Source organism: Ornithorhynchus anatinus, chromosome 4 (genome assembly GCF_004115215.2).
Source record: "Ornithorhynchus anatinus isolate Pmale09 chromosome 4, mOrnAna1.pri.v4, whole genome shotgun sequence".
NCBI classification, from domain to species: domain Eukaryota; kingdom Metazoa; phylum Chordata; class Mammalia; order Monotremata; family Ornithorhynchidae; genus Ornithorhynchus; species Ornithorhynchus anatinus.
The window spans coordinates 27656572-27671619 of record NC_041731.1 but is presented as its reverse complement, the minus strand read 5'-3'; the positions used below and the strand labels follow the sequence as shown (position 1 = coordinate 27671619).

Below are 15048 nucleotides of genomic sequence, written 5' to 3'. Positions count from 1 at the left end.
AATCATGGGAAACCCCATTTTCTTTGATAGTGATTTATGAGATATCTGGAGGGAATGAGGGGTTAAGACACTGCTCTGAAAAGTGTATCTCCCAAATTGGAGACCAGAAAGTGATGTTTCTTCCCCTTCCTTGAACTGTAAGTTCATTGTGGGCATGGAGTATGTCTACCAACTCTACTATTTTGTACTCTCCCAAGCACTTAGTTCAGTGCTGTGCATACAGTAAGGGTTCAATAAGTGTCACTGATTGATTGACTCCAATCTTTGGGGTTTCTATCTCTTTCTCTGTTGCACTCTCTCAAGTGCTTAGTGCAGTACTTTGCACTTAGTAGGTGTTCAGTAAATACCATTGATTGGTTGACTGGGACACCTCACACTGCTGACAGGGCTGAGTCTAGGTCTAGTGAATAGTGAACAAGGTGAAAGGAAGCAGATGCTTCTGAGCAGGCCTAGAGCCACTGCCACATAGGGAGATCAGTATGAAGGGATAAAGAGAGCAGGGATAAGAGTGAACTAAAATAGACTTCCCCCAGCAGAGATGAAAGGAGCCTGGAGACCTTTAGACCTTCCTCCCTCATCCCCAGTCCACCCCCCAGAAGGCTTATGGGTTAGAAATCAGGCATGTCAACCAAGGATCTGAATCACAACATAGCCTGAGTGGGGATGACTTGAACACCTCATTCCTCACTGGTAGCAGAAAACCCTGGAGTGGGTTGGGAAATAATTCTATGATGGCTGCCAGCAGTGTAACCACAGAGTCTAGACAGCTTCTGCTGTATTACACTCTCCCAAGCACTTAGTACAGTGCTCCACACATAGTAAGCACTCAAAAAAACCTTTGATTGATTGATAGCTTCCCCAAAGTCAGCCATTTTATGAAACTTTCAGATGGTTTAGTTTGACTATGCTTTCTTCTTGTAGCTAGACTTAGCCTCTCTCTTGGGGGAATAAGCTGGGGGAGGAGAGAAAAAATAGTTATCTTTATCTATATGGGGGCTTAAGGTGGAGTCTGAGCTCTGGAATATGACAAGAAGAGCAATGTTTTGTCAAGGAATATCACTCTGTAGTGTACAGGAAAGCTTTCTACATCTCCTTTCATGCAGACTCTTAAGCCACCTGAAGTTTCCTTCTGTAAGAGAACTAATATCTTCTAATTTTTTGAGGTCAATATCCTTCTTGTTCAACTATACTACCTAGCCTTTATATTAGAATCTTCCTTAAGCTGTAATGCATAAGCTCAGAAAATCAAATGAAAAGAGAACTGAAACCATCACAAAACATCTGAATTCTTTTCTCCCAACTTCCTCCTGTTCCTTAAAGCATAGAAATTCATCGTGGAATGGAAAAGAGCCTCTTGATGCTATGAAGACTCTTGGCCCAAAACAGCACTAGACCCAGGGGAAATAGTTTCCAAGTTACTTTGATGAAGACTAGAGTTCAAAGGTTCATCATCATCATCATCTTTATCACTATCATCAGCATCAGCATCAGGAACATAAAAACTGGGTTGAACACAGCCTTTTATGGCCTGTCTTTACAGATGTATTTGGAGTAGATTTTCAAACAGCAGCGACAGTGGTTGGCCATGCTATGGATGGTGTTTACTCCATTGAAACTGAGCAATGTGTGAGAAGCCAATTCCAGAATTTGATTAATGTTGTAAGGGTGGAAAGAAAAGTCCACTTTAGCCAAACTATTTGAAAAGGTCCAGTTTACTTGGGTGGAAGGAAAACTGGAGGTGGGGCAAAAGGAAGGGGCAGAACAAGGTAAGACTTCAGTGCTCTTCCATTTAGAAAGTTATTTGAAAATCCTTGAAATTTGTTCCTGACTCCAATCCCCAGGATCCTGGAGATTTAATACTGACAAATGTTGTTCTAAATGCTAACACTGTCCTTGGTGATCTTTGCTGTCAGTCAGTGTCTATAGTATGATTTGGGGATTTCTCTTGCTCCTCAACTATCTTCCATTGCCTCTTTAAAGACACTGCTATCAGAATTGGCTCAATTGCTCTGCTCAACATGTAACAGGATGGAACCTTTTTTTTTCATTTTAAAGCCAATATGAGATTGAGGCAACAGTTCTGAGGTCTTCAAGCTGACGCTGTCCATTTTTTTTAACCCAGGGTTAAGTGGATCCCCAGAGGAGGTGAAAGGCAGGTTGTAGGTGAGCTATAAGACAGATTGTTTGGTTGCTTGGGGGGTGATTTCACCTTGTGCTGACACAGTAAGGGAAGTTGTTGGATGGGACATAGCAGCAGCAGGAGTAGCAGCAGCAGACATGCATCAATGATAAGCGTTGAGGGTGGGATAAGCCTCTCAGGTTCCCCCAGGTGCGCTCACCTCTGATCCTCCAACACCCTGAGGAACTGGCTCAGTCATTTCTCTACGTGCCAAGCCTCAGTTCTTGTCAGCCCCTGTCCTACATTTCATCCCAGACTGTAGGCCCCATCTCCCTGGGATTCTCCACTGGTGGAGCTGGTGGGAGGAGGAGGAGAGGACACAGCTTTTTGCCTGGTAACAGGAAGAATACGGTGGCTGTGCTGAGTGTTACTGATGTGACTAACACTGATGCTCCAAAGAGAAAGTTTCCTTCTCCATCCCTTCCATTGGCAAGGGCCTGCCTTAGGGCCCAGTCAGAGGGTGAAGTCTTTCTTCCCTTCACCAATGCTCCAAACAGGGAACATCTTGGTGGCAGCATCAGCTTCATTGACTCTGAGAGCTCAGACTCTTCTGTGGAAAGTGTCATGGCTGAAGACTGCAGAGGAAAGCATGATCTTGCTTGCATCTCTCCCTTGTTCAACTTTGTGATATGCACGCTAAATGTGAGTGGGTGTATACACTTGGTGATATATAGCCACACCTTCATATAGCTATATAGCTTGTTTGTCACCTTAAACTGATACAAATGGTTGAAATCAGGTGGGCACACAACTGCACAACACATGCTCTTTTGCTACTTCAACATCTTCTTGACTTGACCTTTTTTGTCATTTTGATTATTGTTAATATAGAAACCCCACTTTGAGTGCTCCTTGGGTAAAAGTAAAGGCAGACTGGTTGAATTCTAAGGGTCCCTGGTGCAGAGATGCCATTCAGTTGAGCAGCTAACAATAAAAACAATACCAAAAGGGATGTGGTGTCTTTCTGAGCCTGCCTTTGGCTGTATGGTCTTTGCCTCCTCCTCTTCACCCTCGACTAGCCTTGTGTGTAGCCTTGCAGATCCTTTCGATTGTGCTCCTGGGCTTTGGGGTCACGGCAAGCACACTCCCCCTGAAGGTCACACGACATAGGGAAAGGTGTAACCTGCAGGGAAGACAAGGGGAAGAAGAAATACTGTGGGTAAAGCATTGCCTCACATTGCTTCTCATTACTGCCCCTAATTTTGCTCCTTTTCCTAACATCCTCCACCTGACCTTCACGAGCCTTCACAACCCCTCTTCCTCAGTAATGGCAGAAATTGTATTTACTAAGCATCTGCTGAATGCAAAACACTGTATTCAGGAAGGCACAGGCAAGAATTAGGCATGCTAGGAAGTAGTGTTGTCTAGTGGATAGAGCATGGGCCTGGGAGTCTGAAGGTCCTGGGATCTAAATGCAGCTCCATCATTTGTCTACTGTGTAATCTTGGGCAAGTCACTTCACTTCTCTGTGCCTCAGTTACCTCATCTGTCAAATGAGGATGAAGACTGTGAGCCCAGTGTGGAACTGGGACTGTGTCCAACCCAACTACCTAGTATCTACCCCAGTGTTGAGTACAGTTCCTGGCACATGTTAAGTATTTAACAAATACCTCAATTATTATTATTATCATTATTATTATTATTGTTAGACATGGTCCCTGCTCCTGAAGGGGTTGGTAGCTGCCGTATTAAAGTGGGAGAGGGAACTGGTGATAGGCACATAAGGAGAGATAATGATAATAATTAATAATAATTATGGTACTTCTTAAGCTCTATGTGCCAAGCACTGTTCTAATCACTTGGAAATAACTACAAGTTAAACAGGTTGGACCCAGTCCCTGGCCCACATGGGGCTCACACTCTTATCCCCATTTTATAGATGAGGTACCTGAGGCACAGAGAAGTTAAGTGACTTTCCCAAGGTCACAGAGCAGACATGTAGTGGAGCCAAGATTAGAACCCAGGTCCTTCTGATCCCTAGACCCTAGGTCCATCCACTAAGCCACGCTGCTTCTCAGTGATGAAATTGTGCAAACACTAAAACAACATCAGACAAGGATAGCTAGCTACATGCTTAGAACAAAAGCAGTAGGCTTCTGTGGCTAGTGGTGCCAAGGTTTGGGCTCCTCGTGGCTCAGAGTCTAACAGTCACAACCTCAGCCAAAGTGACCGCCTCTGTTACAGCAGCGCCATGGATTTCTTAATGATCTATTTTATGTGTAAGCCTCATGCTGTCTGACCTTCCCCTTAGCCTTCTTCCAAGGTCCCAGATAAAATATAAAGTCAACTGCCAGCTTCCAAAGATTCTCATTCCCATGAAATGGTGCATACTGTGTTCAGGATGCAATTCCATCTTGCTGGCATAAATCATTTTGATTCCAAAGGTATGAGGTGCGTTTGAGCCTAAGTGCTCTGTGAAATAGAGCAGCGTGGCTCAGCAGAAAGAGCACAGGCTTTGGAGTCAGAGGTCATGAGTTCAAATCCCAGCTCTGCCACTTGTCAGCTGTGTGACTATGGGCAAGTCACTTAACTTCTCTGTGCCTCAGTTACCTCATCTGTAAAATGGGGATTAAGACTGTGAGCCCCACGTGGGACATCCTGATTCCCCTGTGTCTACCCCAGCGCTTAGAACAGTGCTCGACACATAGTAAGCGCTTAACAAATACCAACATTATTATTATTATTATTAATAATCCACAGTGCTATTGGTTGGGGGCGGGGTGCAAAGTGAGTTTCCACTGAATGGCTTGAGATCACGGAATGGTTTGCTACCCTAAGCCTAGACTGTGTTTCTGTACTTCATAAAGGTCAGACTAGGCATACACAGTGGATATTACAAGCTGCTGAAAGAGACTGCAGACTGTGGGAGTGGTGTTTAAAGGGCAAAAATATAGTCATTGCAGCAGCAGCAACAGCAGCAACCGCCTTCAGGGCCTGGCTGGTGGAAGTGATTTCACATTATTGCATCACTGTATTTGCATAAAACAAACCCCCCAAAAAGTATGTATCGGTTGCCTGGAGCACATTCCCAAGAGTGTCTTCCATCTGTGCAGACAGAGTTAATGACCTAATTCTTTTCCCTCCCCCTCTTCCAAGACAGTGTCACAACCTGTTCACAGAATCTCACAGCGTGCACACACAAACACATGCAGTGTTGTTGCCACAAGTTCCCTTGCTTCTCTTTCGGCTGGGATGCATCAGCTCAATGGAGGCTCTGTATTCATCGCCCCATCTCTACAGCAGCTCGGAATGTATAAAACGCACACCATGACATCACACTCCCCTGCTTCACTTTCTCTCCCATACCTGTGGCTACCTGCCTGCATGGCTCACTCAGCTATTTCTTTACATCCAATGGTGAGGTGTGTTTGGCTTTCAATCCTGAGGACCCTGACTAATAACAAGTCGATATTTCCAATACAACTGGATTAGCTAATCCACCCACCACTTAAGGGGTGGATCTGAATTGCTATCCCGAGTTTTGAGTTGGGAAAACTGAAGGGCGTTCCTGACAAACCATGGGAAGAGCTGCCTTTCCCTTAAAATTCAACCAGCTGGGGACCCTGAAAAATCTATTCCCACTCTCCCCACCAAATTAGGAACAATCTTCTGAAGATAATTTGAAAGGAGAGCGTGACTGGTGGTTAGAGGAACAGAAGGTGATATGACAATGGAAATGGAAGTTGGAGAGAACAAAATGGAGAAATAAACATAAGATGGGAGGGGTCGGGTACACCTAAGAGGCATCTTTCTAAAACTACCTTGCAGGCTGATTCACTGTTCTCCAGGGCAAAGCAGCTGGAAAAACCTCCTCAAAATTTGGATAATCCTTTAACTCTGACATTTGTCGAGGATAGTAAGGCCTTTGTAAGGCCTTTGTTATTTGGTAACTTCAATGGATTCATCATTTGGCGTCTGTGTGTCTTCTACCTCTATCAGATCAAGAATGCAGGCAGGGAATGTGTCTGTTTATTGTTATACTGTCCTCTCCTAAATGCTTAGTACAGTGCTCTGCACACAGTAAGCACTCAATCAATACAATCAACTGACTGGCTGACTTACTGAATGCAACTCTAAATTGTTGGCGGAAGATGTTGGAGGCAGAACTCAAGAGATTTATTGCAGGCCCCATAATTAACCATTTGTCACTGGTCACTTAACCTCTGGCCATGGGAAATTTTGGGCATTGCGTGTATTTGTTTTTGGATTGACTTGTGATTTGACATCAATTAATCAATGATATTTAATGAACGCTTAGCGCTTAACATGTGCAGAGCACTGTACTAAGCATTTGAGAGAGTACAGTACAACAGAGCTAGCTGATGAACACATTCTCTGCCCATAGTGACCTTACAGTCTAGAGGCGGCATGCTGGTCTTCTACCCTGAATACTTTCTACTTCCTCTACCGCCCCATATAATTAGCAAAGCAAACAAGTGATTAAAAGGAAACACTTAACAGCCAACCTGAACAAACCTTTGGTAGGGGGAGCCGGCTGTGTTTCTGTGTTTGCCGGTAGCGTGTTGGGGGGATTGTGTGTATGTGTTTGTGTGTGCCCAAATGTGAGAGAGAGGCTCTCTTTACAGTGTGATAACCAACCAAACCAATCTTACCCCTCAAGGCTTGTGTGTCTCCCAAACAACTCATTGGAAACAGAACTGCAAAAGCAGCAGTTTGATGTGAATCCCATGCCATTAATCAGGATTTCCTTCTGATTTACAACTCAGGCTTTTCTTCCTGTCCCACCCAGAAAAGCTCAGGCCCCCTGGAATTCAATTTCCTAAGGGATCTTAGTCAAGGCCGAGTTTTGGCCTCATTAGGTCCTGTGTTGAAAGTAGCCCAAGCACTACAAGGCTGAGGGCAAGGTGAACAATATGGCACCTTGTACTTAATAATAATAATAGTCATATTAATAGTAATAGTAATTGTGGTATCTGTTAAGTGCTTACTATGTAAGTAAGCCAAGCAATGAACTAAGCTCTAGGATTAGATGTGTAAACTCGTTGTGGGTAGGGAATGTGATGGTTTATTCATGTATTGTTCTCTCTCAAGTGCTTAGTACAGTGCTCGGCACACAGTAAGTGCTCAGTAAATGCAATTGAATGAATTAATATAACATAAGCAAATTGAACCCAGTTCTTGTCCCACATGGAGCTCACAGTCTAAGAAGCGGGGAGGACAGGCAATTTAAACCCATTTTACATATGAGGACACTGATCTTCACGTAGGTTTAGAAGACCTTCTTCTATAGGTGCTCCAAGATTCTACTCCCACTATTTATAAATAAGTGTTGCCTATCTACCTCTCCCATTAGATTGTAAACTAAGCTCATTGTGGACAGGGAACATGTCTATCAACTCTGTTATATTGTGCTCTCCCAAGCACTTAGTACAATGCTATGCACACAGTAAGCCTCAATAAATATGATCAGTTGATTGAGGACAGGCACTGGGCAATTTGCTTCTGCTAGCATTTCCTCAAGACTCAGTAATAATAACAATAATGATGGTACTTGTCAAGAGTTTACGATGTATCAAGCTCTGTTCTAAGCATTAGAGTGGACACAAATTAATCAAGTTGGGAACATCTAGTAGGCACTCAATAAATGCCATTCATTGACTGATTAATCAGTGTCTGGCACCCAGCTGGCTTCAGTCAACCGTGGGCCTGAGGATGATGAACCTCCAGAAAGCATTTTGGCTCAACCTAGGGTCTTCAGGCTCTCAGGATTTCTTTTTATCAATCAACCAAATGTATTTATTGAGCACTTACTATGTGCGGGGCGCTATACTAAGCATTTGGGAGAGTACAATATAAAAGAATTAGCAGGCACATTTCCTGCCCATAATGAGCTTACAGTCTAGAAGGAGCTATCTCCCCATCAAGAGCTTATAGGTTTTCCTTCAGTGGAAAACGTTGCAAGTATGACAGATGTGAACTTTCCTCACTATGTTAAAGTTTCTTCACCGACAAATAGACTAACCAGCAGGGGTCCAACTCACTAGATCTCACACCAGCCTCTAACTACTTATCAATCCCATTCTTTTAATGATGAAATCAATTCCTTTATTTTTTGAATGCTCAAAATGCCTTGGTAAAATATCCCTTAGACTGTGAGCCCCACGTGGAACAAGAACTGAATCTGATTGTGTTGTATCTACCCCAGCACTTTGTACAGTGCTTGGCGCCAAGTAAGCACTTGACAAACACCACATTTATGTAGGTTGACTGGCTTGATTTTTTTTTCAAATCAAACCTGAGATTCCTCTTCTCTTTCATCATCATCATCAACATCAGAAGCATTTATTTAGTGCCACCTGGGTATTAGGTGCCTAGGGAACTTAGAATAGTGGTAAAAGCTCTTCCCTTGAGCTCATCTTATGCATTCACCTAGTCCCAAGCCCAGACCAACAGTAGGAGCGATATAATGGGAAGGATGTGGAGGAGAAAGGAAACTTTTCAGGTTAAAATTCTGAATGGGTTCAAGAAAGGTTTGAATAAACTGTGGACATAAAGTACAAAATATTAGGAATGTAGAGGGATAGGGCTTTCATCTATGGAGAGCCAATCAGAGTCCTTCTAGGTATGACGGATGGACATTTCAAGATTGGTGAGGCATGGGGATAGCTAAGTGTGGGAGCTATGACAATTATGTGTCAATAACAGAGAACTTCTGCTGAATTTCTAGCACATGCCAAAGGCCCAGGAATCTGTGGTTGATTGCTTGTTCCAAACAATCAATCAATCAGTGTTATTTATTGAGCTCTTGGTGGGTGCAGAACACTGATACTACATGCTTGGGAGGGTACCACAGAGTTGGTAGACATGTCCCTTGCCCAGAAGGAGCTCAGACAGACATTAATATAAACAAAAATAATTAGGGATCTGTACATAAATGCTGTGGGACTGAAGGTGGGGTGAATATCAAGTGCCTAAAGAGTGTAGATCCAAGTGCCTAGATGATACAGAAAGGAAAACGATCTGGGCATGTCACTCCCCTTCTTAAACAACTCCAGTGGTTGCCTATCAACCTCCGCTCCAAACAAAAACTCCTCACTCTAGGCTTCAAGGCTCTACATCACCTTGCCCCTTCCTACCTCTCCTCCCTTCTCTTTTTCTACCGCCCATCCCGCATGCTCCGCTCCTCTGCCGCCTACCTCCTCACCGTCCCTCGGTCTCACCTATCCCGCCGTCGACCCCTGGGCCACGTCCTCCCGCAGTCCTGGAATGCCCTCCCTCCTCACCTCCGCCAAACTGATTCTCTTCCCCTCTTCAAAACCCTACTTAAAACTCACCTCCTCCAAGAGGCCTTCCCAGACTGAGCTCCTCTTCTCCCTCTACTCCCTCTACCACCCCCCTTCACCTCTCCGCAGCTTAACCCTCTTTTCCCCCCATTTCCCTCTGCTCCTCCCCCTCTCCCTTCCCATCCTCTCAGCACTGTACTCGTCTGCTCAACTGTATATATTTTCATTACCCTATTTATTTTGTTAATGAAATGTACATCGCCTTGATTCTATTTAGTTGCCATTGTTTTTACGTGATGTTCTTCCCCTCGACTCTATTTATTGCCATTGTTCTTGTCTGTCTGTCTCCCCCGATTAGACTGTAAGCCCGTCAAACGGCAGGGACTGTATCTGTTGGCGACTTGTTCATTCCAAGCACTTAGTACAGTGCTCTGCACATAGTAAGCGCTCAATAAATAGTATTGAATGAATGAATGAATGAAAAGGAGTGTGTGGGGGGGGGGGAAGGGCTTAATCCTGGAAGGCCTCTTGGAGGAGATGTAATTTGCATAAATATATGAAGTTGGGGAGAGTGATGGTTTGCTGTAAATGGAATGCGAGGGAGTTCCAGGTCAAAGGGAGGATGTGGACAAGGGGTCAGCAGTGAGGTAGTTGAGATGGAGGCACAGTGAACAAGGTGGCATTAGAAGAATCAAGTTTGCAGGCTGGGCTATAGTAGGAAATCAGTGAGGTAAGCTTCGAGGGAGAAAGCTGACGGAGTGCTTTAAAGCCTCTGAGCAATTCTGTGCAGACTCTTTCCAAGTTATAAATACATTTTCATGTGATTCAAATTTAGCGCTCATTTGGTCACATCAAGATGTGTTCATTTGGAATACCAACTTGCAAATTAATAGGCAATATTTGTACACACATGCTCATAGAGACCTGGCTACTTAGGCCTAACACAAAGGGCATGTGGAGGATGGCTAAGCACTCTGTATGACTCATGTGTTCACACAAATTCAAAGTGGCAGAGAATGAGACAGGCAGCCAATCATCCACTCCCGGTTTTGCCTGAAATACTAAGTCAAAAAGAATGTATCTCTTTTGGATGCTAAGCACCACCCAACCCATGGCAAGATGCACAATTTCTGGGCCAAGCTGAACATTTCCAACTGACTGAACATTTCAGCGCCTGCTGAGTTATTCTTTACTAAGGATATTTTTAATTCTTGTTCTGCTCCATGAACTGAAAATCCAAATAATTATCCTTTGTATTACTCATCCAATTTTTTACCCTTAGGTCCTAAAGTCCTTTATAAAAAGCCAGGAGATCAATTGAGCTCCTCAGAAAAATATGCACTATAAATAATGATCCCTGCCATCTTGGAAACACCCTCAAAGCATTTTCCAGATCAGATCTCATTCATCCTCAGAGTGACTCTGGGAGGTGGAAGAAGTTTATTCTCATTTATGAGAAAAATAAGCCAGAGCATGAAATAAGAATTCAAAACTATTGAGGTGGAGTAGTATCACATAACCTTACTTACTCCATTAAGGGACAGGAAGTCTTCTGGAAGATAGCTAAAATAATAATAGTGATAGTGACAGATGTAATAATAATAATAATAATGTTGGTATTTGTTAAGCGCTTACTATGTGCAGAGCACTGTTCTAAGCGCTGGGGTAGACTCAGGGGAATCAGGTTGTCCCATGTGGGGCTCACAGTCTTAATCCCCATTTTACAGATGAGGTAACTGAGGCACAGAGAAGTTAGTGACTTGCCCACAGTCACACAGCTGAGAAGTGACAGATCTGGGATTCGAACTCATGACCTCTGACTCCAATGCCCATGCTCTTTCCACTGAGCCATGCTGCTTCTCTGAATACCTTAGTGGACAGCTATCATTCAAAAACATTGCTTAGTGGGTAGAGCACGGGGCCTGGGAGTCAGAAGGTCCTGGGTTCTAATCCCGGATCCACCACTTGTCTACTGTGTGACTTCAGGCAAGTCACTCAACTTCTCTGTGTCTCAGTTCCCCCTCTGTAAAATGGGGATGAAGACTCTGAGCCTTATGTGAGATAGGGACTGTGTCCAACCTGATTGTCATGTATCTACCCCAGTGTGTAGAACAGTCCCTGGCATATAGTAAGTGCTTAACAAATACCCTTATTATTATCATTATTATTAGTAGTATTGTTATTTATCCCCCCAAGTGTCATTCTGTTGTCAGGGTCAGATGTGTGCCAGACTACCTCAGATCTTCTATGGATCCTTACCGTAGGCAGGGAAGGTATCTTGAGGAACTGACAACACCTAGAACCATCTTGCTGCATCTAGATCTGGGATACTGAGCCTACCACAGTGTCTAGTGACAGTAGGCACTCAAACACCAGTTGACAATGAAGCTTGTGACATTGTTTAAAGAGATGAGTCCAATATTCAAGGGTTTTTGGCTTCTTTCCTTAGTATACTCTTGGATATCATGGATGAGGCCCTAAGAAGTTTAAATAACTTAATTTAAATATTTGAAAAGGACTTTATGTCATCTTTTGAGAAAGTTGGTGTTGCAGCCAAGGAAGGACCCAAGATCTGAAGGCCTCCTTTCAAGATTTTCAAGCTGAGAGGAAGGATCTACTAAAGCATCAGGGAGACTTCCCCTCAACCTCTGGATCCATAGGGGTTTAATCAATCAATGGTATTTATTGAGCACTCACTATGTGCAGAGAACTGTTCTAAGTGCTTGAAAGAGTACAATTCAAAAGAATAAGCAGACAGGCTCCCTGCTCATAATGAACAACCCGGTCACACTGGTGTCTATTTAGTGCTGTATTTTACTCACCCAAGCTCTTAGTACAGTGCTATGCATGCAGTAAGTGCTCAATAAATATGACTGAATGAATAAATGAATGTCCAGAAGAAAGATGAGACAATGAACCCTATCAAAATTCATGATATTTTACCAAGTTCCATGGCTGGTAACCCTGACCAGCATTTTTAGAGACTGGCCACTGTGTAGCATTGGCTATGAGGGGTTTGGGAAAGCAGAATTCTGCAATTTCTGCAATTTCAATGAGCTTACACAAAGATAACAAAGAGTGAGGTTGGGGGAAGGAAGGAGGGCAGTAATACGAAGAGAACCACATGTTGGGAAAGGGCATGTTCGGAGGTTGCTGTTAAAGCTTTTGCAAAGCCTCCCTTTGTGAACAATCCTAAAAGAATGAACCATATCCTTCCCACATCCCTCCTCCCCTGACTCCAGGGAATCCACAGCTGTTTCAAGATAACCAGGGCAGGTCACAGCAGGGAACCCTCAGTCCCCATCTGCCGATGGATCCCTTACTGAGAAACTAATCTCCTGAGTTTCCCCTTTATTGGTTCCTCAGTTCTGAGGCTGGTTCCCAAGTAAGCATGGGTTACCCCTCTCCAATTGTTCTAGGAGATAGGCATAGGTCAAGTCCTTTCTGATCCCAGGCTCTCAAAGGTCCAGGCAAGAAGTGAGATGGCTAGAGGTGGGATGAGACAGAGACCTGAGAGGATTGAGACTCCACTCCATCTTGGTTTGAGTACTGTGTCCAAAGTTGGGGACAGTAGAGTCCAGTTGCTGGCTTGAGGGGATCCTGACCAGGATCTTGGGAGATCACCAAAGACATCAACTCTCTTCTCTACTAGTCAGAGCTTCAAACAAATTCTGGGGTCAAAGCTAGGGGACCCAATGGGGCTATGACTATTGTTTTCCCATGTTACAGGGACTGCAGGACTCACTTTAACTTAATCCCCTGGGTGACATCCTGCAAAATGGGAGGGTAGGAACAGAAACCCACCTGCATTGAGGAACACCCTCCTAATCACCCCCCTCCAATTCAGACCTGGCTCCTGGCATGCACCAGGTAGAGACTGGTGACCCTTGGAGCTTTACAGGCTGCTTCAGGGCTGGGGAGTCAATGAGCCCAAGCCAGGTGCCAAACCGCATGGAGTGTAAACCCGAGCAGCTTAGCCGCTCAACAATCAGTTAGGCTTTCCCTCCCTGTGCTACTGATTGTGAAAACATGAATGTAATTAGTCTCAATAATCACTTAAGACTTAATAGCAGTCAGCCCACCCAAAGGCTGTCAGACTCTTCCTGCAAGAAAGCCTCTTATCGTGGTTTGTCTCTTGGCAGACTAATGATAAAGGTTGTAGTGTCCTGTGCAAACACCATTTGCTCCCTTTTCCCTGGGGATGGCTATGTGGTTTAGGCAGACTAGGCTCTTGGAAGCCATGGCTCTTGCCAAAGACAGGCAAGAGGATGTGGCTGCCACTGCTGCTTTTAATTTACCATTTGTTGGGGAGGAATTCCTCATCTGAGGAATGTGGCATGCGCAATGTGAGGCTGGGCAGAACTTCTGGCTTCTGAGAAGGTACTAAGGGTCTGTGGGGGAGGGTAGAGGTGTGTCTCCTCAGACCCAGAGCAGATGGAGACCTTTCTATAGTTACCAGTTCCAGTTTTTTATTCACCCTACAGTTATTAGCTATTCTCCTATATATTGTCATTGTTACTCATATTTATTGAATGCTTAATGTGTGTATTATACCTAGCGCTTTGGAGAGTAGACTACAACAGAGTCAGTAGACACATTCCTTGACTACAGTGAGCTTAGAGTCCAGCAAATGCTCCTCCACTAACCTAAACTCATTCTTTCTTAATCCATCCACAATGAAAAACAATCAACCAATATCTTTAAAATCTTCCATCTCTAATCCAGTTCTACAAAATATATGTTTTATTTCCTTCCATCAATTTTGATTATCTTCTCTGGAGCTTCTTTAGTTTCTCCTCATCCTTTTTAACCCGAAAGTGGACACAATAAGGGTCTGGTCCAGTGAGTCCCTTGGAAGGATTACTTCTTTTCACTCATGAAGTTTTCTAATCTTTTCACCCAATTAATGGCCTAACAATGCTGCCTCATGTTTAGCTTCTGGACAGTGATGACCCTGTGTTTGGATACTTTCTTCTCTCTGGGGCTGTCTATTGCTAGTTTCTTTGTATAGCCTCTTATACTGCCTTTATTCATTTCTTCCTGTTGTAATAAATCAGTCACTTTGTATTTTATTCCTGTCCCTTCACATGCCAGTAACTCCACCCAAATTAGTGACATCTGAAAATGTAATAAACCAAGCTCTCAAACACTTTATTACAACTCTGAAAAGGTATTAAGCAGAACTCATCCCAATCTGGACACCAGGGGAACACTACTCAATATTGCCCCTTCTCTGGTTGATATTCCTCAGATGAGACCCTGAAAAAAGCAACCTCACTGTCAAGATATTTTCACTGGAACTTCCAGACTCCGCCCCTTTGGTGTCAGTTAAATCACACGTGTCTAACTGATAGAGGCAGGTGGAAAGCTGTAAGCCTTAGTTTGGTTCAATAGATACTGCATCTTAGCTACCATGGGAGGATGCTAGCAGTCAGAATCACTTGCTCCAGAGCCTTAACAACCCCATTGCAGACTTCCAATGTGCCTTACTTCTCCCAGAACTGACTGTCAAGTTCTTTGACAACTCAAGTGCCACAAAATCCCTCAGATTAGAAGCTTCATGTCTGACATCTCAGCAGTTATCTTCAGATCTCTTTGAAAAATGCTTTCAGCTGCCCCCATTAA

At 43.9% G+C, this 15048-nt stretch overlaps 1 protein-coding gene across 1 annotated transcript in view; it reads right to left on the bottom strand.

Annotated features, from left to right (window-relative positions):
• Positions 1-289: 289 nt before the first annotated feature.
• The window catches only part of PAPPA (pappalysin 1), a 276545-nt gene continuing 261786 nt past the window's right edge, over positions 290-15048 (bottom strand). The window contains exon 22 of the mRNA XM_029063721.2: positions 290-3302. Coding sequence (XP_028919554.1) covers positions 3195-3302 — 108 coding nt within the window. The 3' untranslated portion in view covers positions 290-3194. The remainder of the gene's footprint in view (positions 3303-15048) is intronic.